Source organism: Macrotis lagotis, chromosome 1 (assembly GCF_037893015.1).
Source record: "Macrotis lagotis isolate mMagLag1 chromosome 1, bilby.v1.9.chrom.fasta, whole genome shotgun sequence".
NCBI classification, from domain to species: Eukaryota; Metazoa; Chordata; class Mammalia; order Peramelemorphia; family Peramelidae; genus Macrotis; species Macrotis lagotis.
Genome location: NC_133658.1, coordinates 448,920,086 through 448,933,838, shown reverse-complemented (window position 1 = coordinate 448,933,838; position 13,753 = coordinate 448,920,086). Strand labels below are relative to the sequence as shown.

Genomic DNA, 13,753 nt, shown 5'->3' with positions numbered 1-13,753 from the left:
AATGGTACATAGAAAATTTGGGGAGCAAGAGCAAGTAAAAGAATGAATATGTGTTTAGAATAGTGTTAGGAGTGCTAAACTTCAGAATGAGCTAAAGCTATTGAAAACAGATTAGAACAACAAAAAAAGTTTTGTTGTTTTAGTTACACTGAAGGAAGGAGGACCAAGGTGAATGGGAAGATGAAAAGAGAAAAAACAAATGACTTGATCATTTTCTTTTTTTCCTTATCAAGAAGAATGATCTTTGAACTGGAAAATTCTGAACTCAAATGTCAAACAGTTGATACCCAAAATAATTAAGGTCATCAAAAAGCACTAATCAAAATAGGCACTGGGAATACAAAAACAAAAGTAAAAGATTTGCTGCTTTTAATCTTGTGGGAAACAACATATACATATGTAGGTATGCACAAAATACACAGAATATAATGGTAGGGTAGACACTGCAGACTGGAGGATCATGAAGGAAGGGGGAAGAATGAGGGAGTACATTTCAGTAACTGCGCTATGCAAGGCCAGAGACAGGAGACAGAACAATTGAGAAACAGTAAAGTGTTAGGGTAGACTGTATGAGTTGCAACAAATAATTTACAATGATGGAAAGATAAATGGGGATTACTTTAAATTTGCAAAAATTCTTCATATTTGTTCTTTAAGATAATAGGGAACCCCTGAAGTTTACAAAATAGAAGAGAGATATAGTCAAACCTGCATTTTACTTTGGCAGTGGTGAAGAAGATGGACTGGGAAGAGACTTAGGGCAGTGAGGCCATTTAAGAAGACATTACAGTAGTCCAGGCAGAAGAAGGGGAAATAGGCCTAAGAAAAAGGGAAAAGAAGATTGTGCGAGCAGCTTCCCTGTGCCTAGCTGTAGTTAGTGATGTTAGGGTGTATATACTTAAATATAGACATTTGTCATCCATTAGAACGTAAAGCAGGAACTGTTGTCAGTTTGTCTTTGGATACTCAGGGCTTAGCATGTGGCCTAGCACATAGCAGGAAGCCCTCGGCTGCCAGGGGTGTCACAGCCGTCTAGTTCTAATGAATGTTTACTAGGCATTTACTATATACCCCCCCACAAGCAGCCAAGGGCGGTCCCTACCCTCAAGGTGAGGCTCGTGGGCTCCTTCTCCGAACAATCTTAAAGTAAAAAAAGAGAGGTTTACAAAGGAAACCAATTATACCGTCAACAAGCATCCGTTTATGCAGCTGGCTCGCTCAGTGGGCATCCTGGGCCTGCAGTCATTTGACCTCCAACATTGCTAAGGCCCGGAACTCTGCCCACCTGCTTTCCCGGATGGTTGCAAGGGTTAAATTAGGCTTTTGCATTTCCTGGGCACGGGGTAGGCGCCACATGCCACCTATCTTCAGGCCCGCCGTTTGGTGAGACACTAGGAAAAAGTGCGCCTGCGCGAGCGCCACCTCCTCCCGGCGCGCGGCTCGGGGTGCCCGCGGCGCGGCCAGGGAGCGCGTGCGCAGGGGCGGGGCAGTGTCGGCAGCGCGGCGCCCGCAGCCGGGCCTGCAGAGCCATGGCGGCGGCGGCGGCGGCGGCGGAGGGGGCGCTCTGCAGCTTCGTGCGCCCGCTGGAAAAGCGGGACGGCACGGTGCTGCGGCTGCAGCAGTACGGCTCGGGCGGCGTGGGCTGCGTGGTGTGGGACGCCGCCATCGTCCTGGCAAAGTACCTGGAGACGCAGCATTTCTCGGGCGCCGCCGTTGGGGCACACGTGCTGCGCCAGAGATCCGTGCTGGAGCTGGGAGCCGGCACCGGCGCCGTGGGGCTCATGGCGGCCACCCTCGGGTACGGGCGTTTCTGCCCGGGGCGGGGGGGGGGGAAGGCGGGCGGGCGGGCGGGAGGCCCGGGCTCCCGCGCCCCGGGGCCGGGAACGTGCGCACGCGCACACGATCGGCGGCCTCCCGCTCCGTGGACAAGCATGCGCCCGTGCGGCGTGGTCGGCACGCGCCACGTTCTGCCGCTGCGTACGTGCGCGCGCCCTTCCGGAAGCGGGCGTGACCGGCGACGCTGCTTCCCCTCCCCCCGCGCCGCCGCCGAGACCCTGACGCGCCGATGTTTCCACTTCCTCCGCAGGGCCCATGTCGTAGTCACGGATCTAGAGGAACTTCAGGACTTGCTTAAGTTGAATATTAAAATGAATGAGCATCTCATCACTGGTTCTGTACAAGCCAAGGTACTGAAATGGTTTGTATACTCTTTTACCTCGAGCTTAAGAACTGTGCAAATGTAGCTCTATTGAAAAAACACAAATTCCCTGAGGAAATTGTCTAGTTTCCTAAACCGTGAACTTTTTAAAAATTGTAGAAATAAAGCTTGATAAACGTATGTTTCTTTTTAAGGGGTGAAGAAAGAAAAGACTATTTCTCTCCACCTGACTACATATTGATGGCTGATTGTATATACTATGAAGAGGTAACTATTTCTTGAGGAATCACTTGAGCTCTTTATCCAATAGCTTTTTTTATTTTAGTAAATTTCAGGTGTGTGCCCTGCATTTAGATATCCTATTCCCAGAAACAAGTATTTATTTAAAATTTTGTTTTATTTTCTTCAATTAACACAAAAATAATTTTTTCAAATTACACTTTTAAATTTGAATTCCAAATTTTCTCCCTTCCACTTCATCTCCCTCGTTGAAAAGGCACGCAGTTTAATATAAGTTACACATGTGGAAGCAAGTATTTATTGTTTCTCTGTTGGGTTCCTCCCCATGTCCTAATGGAGTCAGTAGACTTATTGGGGAAACAAAACCATTTGTTCAGTACAAACTATATAAAAGTTTAGGAAAAGCAAAGATCACTGGACTATTTAAGATCCAAAAATACATAGCTGTGTATCTACATTTAATAAGTATCAAAAATCTGTTTCAAACATTAACTGAATTATTCAGAATTTTTAAAATGGCATTCAAAAAGCTAAATGTCTATGGAAACATAAATTACCAGTTATGCATTGTTTTTATGTAAATGGTAGTTTAAGGTTTTGTGAGGATACTTAGCCTCAACTTACCCTCTAAACAGAGCTGACTTGTGACTAAAGTTAAGGACATGTATAAACTTGGTATTTTTTTAAGGATGAATGTCAAGAGAAACTTGAGCAAATGAAGTTGTTTTGTTTTTTAATCTTTTGCTTCTTCCAATATAGAGAACAACTTTCTTTAATTTTTCCTTCTTTCCATTTTGAACCCCTAATGAGAGTCATGTAGACTTCCATGTTAAAATCAGTGAAACTGAAGCCATTTCTTTGATTAGTGAAGTTTGGAACTTTAATAAAAATTTGAGTGTATACTATCTGCAAAACATGATACTAGGTGGTTTGGAGAACACAAAGAAGACATTTCAGATATAATTATTTTCAATTGTAACTGATGATGAGAATATTATTTCCTTTTAAATAGTCTTTGGAGCCATTGTTAAAGACTTTAAAGGATCTCAGTGGGCCTAAGACCTGCATCATTTGTTGTTATGAACAACGAACTATGGGGAAAAATCCAGAAATAGAGAGAAAGTATTTTGAGGTAAGTATCTCATTATAGTCTGAAAAAAGTAATATAGAAATAGTTTTTCAAAGGAGTTTTACAAAGATTTCTATTCACAGTATTCATAAATAGTTTGAATTAATTAGACTTAGCCATTAGAGCTCTAAACTTGCAATTAATAAGACCTAATTTAAATTGTACTGTTAAACACTTAGTAGTTTGACTCATTCTGGGCAATTGACTTAGCATAAGCTTTTAATTTTCTTATCTATAAAACAGGAATAATAAAAGAACTTGTATATATATTAAGAGGTTGAAATGACATCATTTATGTAAGGCACCTCGCCAATCTTAGAGTGTTATATAAATGTATCATTTTATTATTGTTTTGAATGTCCTTATAATCTTTGTTGTGGATTCTTTAAAAAATAAGTTTACTTTTTTAAAAAAAAAAACCCTAAAAAGGGACAGCTAGGTGGCACAGTGGATAGAACACCAACCCTGGAGTCAGGAGTACCTGAGTTCAAATCTGGCCTCAGACACTTAATAATTACCTAACTGTGTGGCCTTGGGCAAGCCACTTAACCCCATTTGCCTTGCAAAAAAAAAAAACCCTAAAAAATAAGTTTCCTTTTTTCAAAGTAAATGAATTTTTTGAAAAAAATGAATTTTTGATAGCCTATAAATGTAAAAAAAAAGATTATTCAAGTTTGTCCAGTACTTGTTTAGTAATATCTTTAAAATGAACTTAATATCTCCAAAAACAAATTATTGGTAAGACATTGTTTGAATTGTTGCTGAAAATGAAAGGAGAGAGAAAAATCTATTCAAGTAGTCAACTCATTTGTATTTTGTTTCACTTAAGAAACATTATTAAACCTAGATTTAGTTTCATTTGAACAGGAAATATAAAGTTATATAAGGCATATAGTATATTTCTCTTTTTATCCTCTGGGGGGCACATGTGACATGTCTGCTGGCTTTTAAAAGAAGGTTTGAAGGGAACTTTAAACCTCGTATCTGGAACAGGTGTCTGCAGCTGTTTAAATACATTTTTTTTACACTGCTCTAAAAGTAGTACTAATGTATAATGGAGTCTGTATGTATGTATACTGAGCAAACACTCTAGAATTGTTTGATTAGAAAAAATAATTCAGTGATTCAGTAATTCAGGTTTACAAGCTAACATTTGAATTCATCTACCTGTGCCTTCTCCACAAATCATAATCCCCTCAATACCTACCTGGTAATATAGTTTAATGAGTTGCTCTAGCAGAAAAAAAGAAAAATAATTTGGGCCCGATCCTCTATGCTGGGTCTTGGACCAGAGATTTAGAGTCCGTTACCATCCTTCCCAGCTCAATAGGACCTGCCAGAGCTCATAACCATTTTGTGTAGTATTTGAGAGCTCAGATCACCTCCAGGCCACAGTGAAACTAGGGAGCAGTAGTTTTTTTTTAGGTGACCAGAAAATGTCTGATGTTCAGATATGCTTCCTGGCTCTTTGTCTGAGCATACACCCATGGAATCTGTCTTACTAGCTACTACTGTCTTACTAAGAAATAGGAAAATTTGCTCTGTGAATCTCAAGTTTGAGGGACTTCAAAGTTCCATTAACCAATACACAAATTGAGATTTGTGATCACAGTATTTCAGAAGTGTCTGCCTATCTTGTCCTTGTTCTTCGAAAAGTTCACCCTGGTGGGCATATAGCACTGCTGAAATCAGCAACACTAGAGTACCAGTGAAAGTGTTTCATTCCTGTTGCATGATCAGTCCTTTTCTTCCTGTTTTAGTCTTTGATGATGATATTTCCTCCTATTTGCATTGATTATGTGTGTGCTGACACTCTATATTTAGCTGTGTTGTCATCTACATAATTCTCATCTTTATTTTTCCAAGCTAATATTTAGTTTACAAGCTAATACTGACAGAATAATTTAAACAAGCATTTGTATTAACTACTATTATCCTCCCTAGGAAAGTTGAGACTTAAAGCAGAACATGAACCTGTTCAGAATAGGTATTTTACATTTACTCTTGCTTTGTACTTGGGCTTATCCCCTATTTGGTGGGCTACCTTTTCTAAATCATAAATTCCTTTTGCTACCAGTCAGTCTCAACCAGTGAAACTAGGAACTCTGATTCAGGAGGTTGTTTCCAAGGCTAAGCCTGTATGTCTCAGATCACTATTCAGTCATCACTGTTCAGTAATAAGGCAAAGAAATATAAAACAGAAGAGGCAACTTTCTCCAGGTTGGCTATTTGAGTCACTTGTTTACCATGTGGGAATATTTGGCATATTGCCAAAGGCAGGAAAAGGGGATCTTTCCCTATACCACATGAACAGACTTGAAGAGTTTCAATGCTGTCTGCACCCTGGGAGAAAAGAGAGCCACTAAGAATTGATTCCTCCCTTTTAAAGGTGCCATTGACTATTGGCTCTTCATACTCAATAGCCAATAAGGGTAATATTCCATCCTTCCCTAAATGTTTTGTATCCTTAAGTCCTGAATGACATGTGGCTTGTTGGAAGCATTTATATCACTCAAGTGCAGAGCCAGTAAACATGACTGTTTGGAATCAAGTAGAGCAGTTCTACTCTTACTCTGATGGACCATCATTAAAAATGTCCTTGATTTAGTAGAGGATTATAAAGATTCTTTATAGAGGGAAGAGTTAGCATATAGTTTGGTATTGTTATATATGACTTTAACCACTTTTTTCCAGTATTTGTAGGGGCTAAAATTTTTCCCCCCACACCTTCATAAATTTTTCTCCTTCATATACTTTGTTTATCAGACTCCTAGCATCCCCACAGTTATATCATTTTTGCCACAGTTCTGCTTTCTATATACTTGATCTTATCAAGATGCTTTTTCTGACTCTTTATAGTCCAAGTAGGGTAGTTTCATTATTTATTCTTATTGAAGAAAACAGGCTATTTAAAATGGATTAGCAAATCTTACAATTTTCTTCTCTTTGAAAGACTCTTTTTTTTTTCCCCATCCTTTGTGTCTTTGTGATGACTTTGCTTAGTTGGCTATCTCACCAAGCTTTTTTTAAACTGATTTTATCCTCTGGTCTACTAGATGATCCTACTCATAATTGTCTCATTCTTCTTCTTCAAAAGGTTTACAAATGTATCTATATTCTAACTTGGTGTTGCCTTTGGCAACCGTCTCTGCGTTTGGCTTGTAAAGGTGTTTTTTGGATTCTTTTGGTCTCCTTGTTTTGATAGTTCATTTAGGGGGGTGAAAATTTTTATAATAGGTGTTATTTCTATTCATTTCCCATTTTTGATTTTCATTTGCTTTAATAATTCAAGATTAAAACATTTTAGTCTTATATAATATCTTATTCTTATTCTTCTTGCAGTTTAGTAATTCTGATTTTAATTCTGACAAGTTGATCTGAGTATTAACAGACAGCTAATTTCAGTATAATTCCTGCATCAGTAAGAGGTCTTTTCTTGTCTACTGAAATTGGAATTTAATTATCATACCTAGCATTTACTTAGGTCTTTAAAGTTTGCAGAATGCTCTCCTTACCCTTTTTTTACTTTTCATTGAAGTCACCAGTATCATGGATATGTTAATTTAATTTGGAAGGTCTTAACAGCTTCTTCAAAAAAGTTTCTCTACTTCTTTATTTTCAAAAATTGGTGTTGATAAGTTGCAAATATTTTTATGATGATCTTTTTGAAAATATTATGTATTATGATATTAATGGTAAGTAAAACTCCATTGTGCTACATAAATAACAATCCAGCATTGGAGAAAGAGGCCCTTATGACTATTTCCAATAGTTGTTCCATATTTGCTTGGGATTTGGATAAGAGATTCTCTTCTTACATAAACTAAAGGAGTGCATATCCCTCTCCTTTAGTTGTTTAGTATATGAGAATTGAGCACAGTGCAGCAAAGAATTCTTGAGGAATCTTATTTGTTTGTATATAACTAAAGGGTTCTATTTTTGTCCAAGAACAAGTACTTTAGAGGGCCTTAAATTAGAATATATGATAATATTGTTTAATCCTAATATTTTTCTGAAATGTAAAGATAAAAGTTGACTTTTTGAAGTAACTTTTTTATAATAGCTCCTCCAGTTGGATTTTGACTTGGAAAAGATTCCTTTGGAGAAACATGATGAAGAATATCGGAGTGAAGATATTCATATTTTATACATCAGAAAGAAAAAATGGTAACTTTAAAGAATAATTCCTAATTGTTTGCAAGCTCATTTTTTATAGAGAAGTTTTTGTCCTGAGGGAAATATATTTTTGCCACATTTCTGAACTATGCATACGAGATGGTATTGTACTTATTACATGTTTTAAATCAAACCCTATTTGCTTGGTAACTAAAAGAACTATTTTACATAGATTCCTTTGAGAAATTGTTCAACAGCCAACACAAATGTTATAAGGAAAAAAGCATGATAAATAGGATAAACAATAAACGATTGTTACTGCTTTCAAGGTTTAAAAAAAAAATCTATATTTCTATTCTGAGATTCTTGTTCTTTAGTGATAATAGAATTTCCCAGCTAGTATATTCAGAACTACTAGCATATGTTTACAAAATATCTAATGTCAGTTAAATTTTGGTTTTTTTAAACATTATTGAATACTTGCTCTTTGTAAAAAATTATGTGAATTTGGATAGCTTGAAACATTTATAAAATTTCCCCATAAAAATAGTTTCCCATCAAAACCAAATATAAAATGTCAGCCTTTCTCTATAACCTTTTTCCATTTGAAAGTTTGAGGAAGTTCTGATGACAACCACCATCTTTTTCTTTTCCATATTAAGTGATGAATTTAAAGTTAAGCAGCTTACGGTATCAAAGGGAATATCTGGAGTCTACTATTAAAAGGACTTTTTTCTTATTTATTAGGTCATAATGACACTCACTATCAATTTTTCCACTTGTGCTGTTCAAGATAAAATGTTTAGCAATACCTTGTGGGAAAAGAGGGCTAAACCATTTTTTTTATTGGCGTTTTTAAATATAGTCAGCTCTTATCTTCTCCCCTTGAGCTAGTATTGGAAAGTTTTTAATGGACTTACCTCTGTCATTATATGCCTGCTCCATAGCTTTCATTTTTAGTTGATTTGTGGACAATCCAATAGATAAGTACCTACATGGTTAGAGTACTATGTCAATGAATTTAAATTGGCTAATTAAACACTTCTGCCCAAAAATACTTTTCAAAATCAAATATAAAATGTTGTTCAAATTATCTCTTTATTATCTGCAAGTTGTCTGTATAAGGTATAAAACATTTAAAAATTTGGAAGCATCTAGCTGACTCAGTGGATGAAGGAAAACCTTAGTTAAAATCCAATCAAATACTTACTAACTGTGTGACCCAGAGCAAGTCACTTAACCTCTGATTGCCTTATTCCACTGGAGAAGGAAATGGCAAACCATTCCAGTATCTTTGCCAAGAAAATTCCATGGACAGTCTTGGTATGCTAAGGCCCATGGAGTCACAAGATTTGGACAGACATGACTGAACAACAACATGTTGGTCTCTTGTTAATATTGCCATAACTTAATAGTATATCTTCCCTCTGAGCAAGATATAATTTATTAACAGAGATGTTAACAAATAATACTTAGTAAAGAAACAATGGCTTTCCTCAAGTTAGGCCAAAGATCCAGAATTGAGGAAACAACTCACTTTTATAAGCATAGAACAAAGGAAAGAACAAAAGAAATATATAATTAAGCTAGCATTGTGGGGATATGGTATGGGATTTTGATTATGTAATTCAGAAGGCAACACTTATGCCCAAAAATGCTTCTCAAAATCAAAGTTAAATATTGTTCAGATAATCTCTGTTTTATTATCTGCAAGTTGTCTATATAAAGTACAAAACATTTAAAAATGCAGTCTTTATTTGGAAGCATCTAGCTGGCTCAGTGGATGCTGGATCTGCAATCAGGAAGACTTGAATTAAAATCCAGCCAAACACTTATTAGCTGATTGGTTGGAGGTTTGGTAATGTGGAGCTATGTAGCTTAATGCTTTAAAGAGTAAGGTGTGTGGGAAATGCCTGTTGGAAAAAGGTAATGACATTAGTAAATGGGGAGTGGAACAATGTGTTTTTTCAGGCTTTTTTTTTAAGCTAAAGGTTTGAAGCCTAAAGTTTCTTATCTCTTTTTTTTCTCTTACAGAAATTACAGCTTTGAAACCTTTTTTTTGTCCAAGTTTGCAACAGCTAAATAAGCTAATCATGTGAATTGGACTTAAAAGAAAAACATGGAAAGATTTCATCACATATTTTCATGACTTCTCAGAAACAATAGATTTGAACAATAGAAGTAAAAATATGGGTGCTATTTTGAATTCATAGAAGAATTCTACTTGAAAGACAACCAATATGACGTGCCAGCATTCCTGGTGAATTCCCTGTATGTTGGATGAGACTGAAATGTAACCAGTTGTTGTTTGACCAACATGAAATTCTGTTCTAAAGACCATTTTGTGGTGGATCAATCTTGTGTTAAAAAAAAATTACATGCTAAAAGAATAATGTGCTATACTTTCAAGAAACTGAAGGACATTGATTTTACTTCTTGAAGGGACAATTTTTGAACCTCACTCTATGCTTCAAATTGTATTCTATTTAGATAAATGTAAAAGAGAATCTCGAGAGGTTCAGTTTTGTCCCTGATGAAGTCAGCAGTCTTGTTTTACATATATTTTTAATTATGTTTTAAGATAGTTTAATACTTTTTAAATGTCTCTTCGTTCAAAGACAAACTAAGCAAGTTCACATTTGCTTTAAAAAATTGTTTTATTATAAATTTGAGAAATATGAACATTTTGTTTTCCAAAGAAGTACAGTTAGAATGACACTGAATCTTGATAATGTTGAAAGTTATTTAAATATAAAACATGGTAGTTCTAACACTGACCTGTGTCTGCTTCTGAAATTTTTTCTTAATTTGTGTTTTTTCAATCTCGTTAATGCTTTTTTTATATCACTCCTCTCCATCCCTCTTAATTAAATTAAATAAATTCAATATTTCACTGACTCTGCTTACTTTTTAATTGCTATTATTCTTTTCAAAATTAAAGTAATTTAAAAACATTTTAATAAACAATAAAGAAAAACAAATTTCTACACTATGACTAATATATCTCTCATTCTGTGCCTCTAGTTCCTCTACTGAGAGGATAGAAGCATAAGTCTTCTGGATTGGCCATTTTCATTAATAATTCTTAAGTCTTAAGTATTGTAATTGTATATATTGCTTTAATGCTGTTCATTATGCATCAGTTCATACAAGTCCTAGTTTTCTCTGAATCTAAACCTTTAAAAACATTTTATAGCATAATAATTTTTCATTGCATTCATATCTCCTATATAACTGCTCCACTTTTGTTTCTAGTTCTTTGCTATAAGAGAAAGTGCTGCTAAAAATATTTTTATCCTTTTCTTCTTTATTCTCTTTCCAGGTAAATGCTTAATATTAGTAGCACTCAGTTGAAGCATAGGTGTAGTTTAGTGAGTTCTGAGATAGTACCAATTCTTTTTTCCAGAATGGATGGACCACTGGTAGTACATAGTTTTTCTATTTTTCCATAGCCCCCACAACAGTTGTTATTTTTGTTTTGGGTCATCTTTGCCAATCTGCTAAGTGTGAAGTGGAACCTCAGTGGTTTTCTTTGTATTTCTTTTATTGATGTGTTGACATTTTTTTCACATGCTTGCTAAATTGTAATTCTTTTCATGAGAACTACCTGTTCACTTCTGACAGTTTTCTATTAAGTGACTTATTCTTATATATTAGAATCAATTCCCTCTTTATGTGATGCATATCAAATCTTTTTTTTTAGTTTTTTTATTTAAGGCAAGGGGGTTAAGTGACTTGCCCAAGGTCACACAGCTAGGTAACTATTAAGCATCTGGGGTCAGATTTGAACTCAAGTCCTCCTGACTCCAGGGCTTGTTTATCTACTACGCCACCTAGCTACCCTAATAACAAATTTGCCTCAAAGAGATTTCCTAAAATAAGCAATTATCTTCTAATTCTAACTACATTGGTTTTGTTTGTATAAAAAAACTTAAATTTTATGTAGGCATGTCAATTATCTACTGTGAGCTTCCCTTTACAAATGTTGTTTACTCAAGAACTCTTGATCTATATAATTTTAAAAGGTAACTCCTTCCATCCCCGTTGTTTATGATGTATTTTTTATATCTGTTATGTATCCATTTGGAGTTAATTGTGCCATATGATTTGAATCTCTAGATTCTCAAAGATTTGAATCTTTTTTTAAGGTTTTTCCAAGGCAGTGGGGTTAAATAGCTTGGCCAAGACCACACAGCTAAGTAATTATTAAGTGTCTGAGGCTGGATTTGAACTCAGGTTCTCCTGACTGAAACCAGGGCCGGTTCTCTATCCACTGTGCCACCTAGCTGCCCCTCTAACCTAATCCTAAACCTAGTTTCTCAGACTGCTCTTCAGTTTTGCTGAGAGTTATTGAGTACTGAATCCTTATCCCAGTAGTTGGTGTCCTTGGTATTGAACATTGTTACAATGTTCAATTGCTTCTGTTTAATATTTTTTTTCCTTTTCTGCATTTGTTCATAACCTTTTATGGCCAGCATATTATCAACTTTTGTAAATGTGCCATGCACAGTTGAGAAGTATTTATTTACCTTTCTATTTCCATTCAGTTATCCTATTAACTTTCCTAAAATTCTGTTGACTTCAGCTTTTTTCGTGTTTAGATTTTATTTTGAAATGAGCACATTGAATTATTCCAATTTTGACTGCCATCTCTACTTTTTTAAAGTTCACCTGAAGCATAATAAATTCTTCTGTGCCTTATATTAACTCTGTAAATGTTTCTTTTATACATATATATATATATATATATATATAGTGGGGTTGTTTTTCTAATCTATATTACTACCCGCATTTTATGCATGATTCTCGCCCATTCCCATTCATATTTATAAATGTTACTTAAGTATTTCTACCATAACCAATTATAGTTTCCCCCTTCCCCCCCTTTACTCTCCTTTTTGAAAAGGAGCTTTAGCAATAGAAGTAATCTTAGTACTGCTAAATGTGTAATTGAAGGAGTTCATTTGTACTCTTCTGCCCTTTTTTTGTCATGATTTCTGGTTTTTTTTTTTTTAGGTTTTTGCAAGACAAACGGGGTTAAGTGGCTTGCCCAAGGCCACACAGCTAGGTAATTATTAAGTGTCCGAGACCGGATTTGAACCCAGGTACTCCTGACTCCAAGGCCAGTGCTTTATCCACTACGCCACCTAGCTGCCCCGTTCTTATATTTTTTAATCATTTATGACCTACTGTCCAAAATTGATAGTTTGCTTATGGCCATTCCTTCTCCAGATCTATCCATAGATCCCACTCTCCTCTTTCCTGTTCCCAGGTGCTTTGTAGTTGTATATAATATAGTTCTGCACCAAAGTCTATGTATTTGTTTTTTCAGTCCTCTTTTTTTATTTGGTTCAGAGAGGGATGAGTGATCATGAGGTACTTCTCCCTATTCCTTCCTCCATTTGTGAATAATCTCCGGGATCCCAATTATGTAAAATTTCTTCCTTAGTGTAGCATTTTCTTTTACCTTTTTCCTTCTCTTAAACAATAAAAAAGAACAAAAATAATACCATCTGTGAATCTTGTCTCTTCTTCATTTAGCCCCATTTAATTATAAAATATATTGACCTTTCCAGATTTCTCTTGCATGTTTTCATTTCAAAGTTCCCATTGTAGTCTGAACTTTTCATTTGAATTGTTTGAAAGTTCACTATTTCATTAAAAGACTCATTTTCCAGGGCAGCTGGGTGGTACAGTGGATAGAGCACTGGCCCTGGAGTCAGGAGGACCTGAGTTTAAATCTGACGTCAGACACTTAATAATTACGTAGCAGTGTAATCTTGGGCAAGTCACTTAACCCTATTGCCTTGCCAAAAAAAAAAAAAAGACTCATTTTCCCTGCTGTAGGAATTCATCCAGTTTTATATAGCAAGATTTTTTTTTTTGGTTGTAAGTCTGTCATGTTTTCTGAGATAGAATCTACCAAGACTTCTTTTATTGGAGTTGTAGCATAGTTTCACTTTCTTGTTTCTTTGATGTTTGAATTGTATTATTTTTTTCTTTAACTTGAAAGACCTAGAATTTAGCTATGACTTCTGAATGTTTTCGGTTTGGGTTTTTTACTAGATATACAAGTGGTTTATTTCTTGTGATTTCTTGCACTATGACAT

At 35.8% G+C, this 13,753-nt stretch overlaps 1 protein-coding gene across 2 annotated transcripts; it reads left to right on the top strand.

Moving 5' to 3' along the window:
* The first annotated feature begins 1,502 nt into the window (after nt 1–1,502).
* Nucleotides 1,503–13,480, top strand: VCPKMT (valosin containing protein lysine methyltransferase). Of its 2 annotated transcripts, XM_074213440.1 has the most exons (6): nt 1,503–1,798; nt 2,087–2,197; nt 2,353–2,425; nt 3,411–3,530; nt 7,591–7,694; nt 9,678–13,480. In XM_074213440.1, coding segments are annotated over exons 1-6 (678 nt in total). In that variant the 5' UTR covers nt 1,503–1,529; the 3' UTR covers nt 9,679–13,480. The 2 variants fall into 2 exon arrangements, with proteins under 2 accessions (XP_074069541.1, XP_074069540.1); XM_074213439.1 differs by lacking the exon at nt 9,678–13,480 and having other exon boundaries at nt 7,591–9,669.
* The last annotated feature ends 273 nt before the right edge of the window (nt 13,481–13,753 follow it).

What these genes read in the sequence shown, in the direction of transcription:
- VCPKMT (XM_074213439.1), top strand. Translation starts at nt 1,530, where the DNA reads ATGGCGGCGGCGGCGGCGGCGGCGGAGGGGGCGCTCTGCAGCTTCGTG. An exon ending in CTCATGGCGGCCACCCTCGG is followed by an intron (nt 1,799 to 2,086) that starts GTACGGGCGTTT and finishes CTTCCTCCGCAG; the next exon opens with GGCCCATGTCGTAGTCACGG. An exon ending in ATTGTATATACTATGAAGAG is followed by an intron (nt 2,426 to 3,410) that starts GTAACTATTTCT and finishes CCTTTTAAATAG; the next exon opens with TCTTTGGAGCCATTGTTAAA.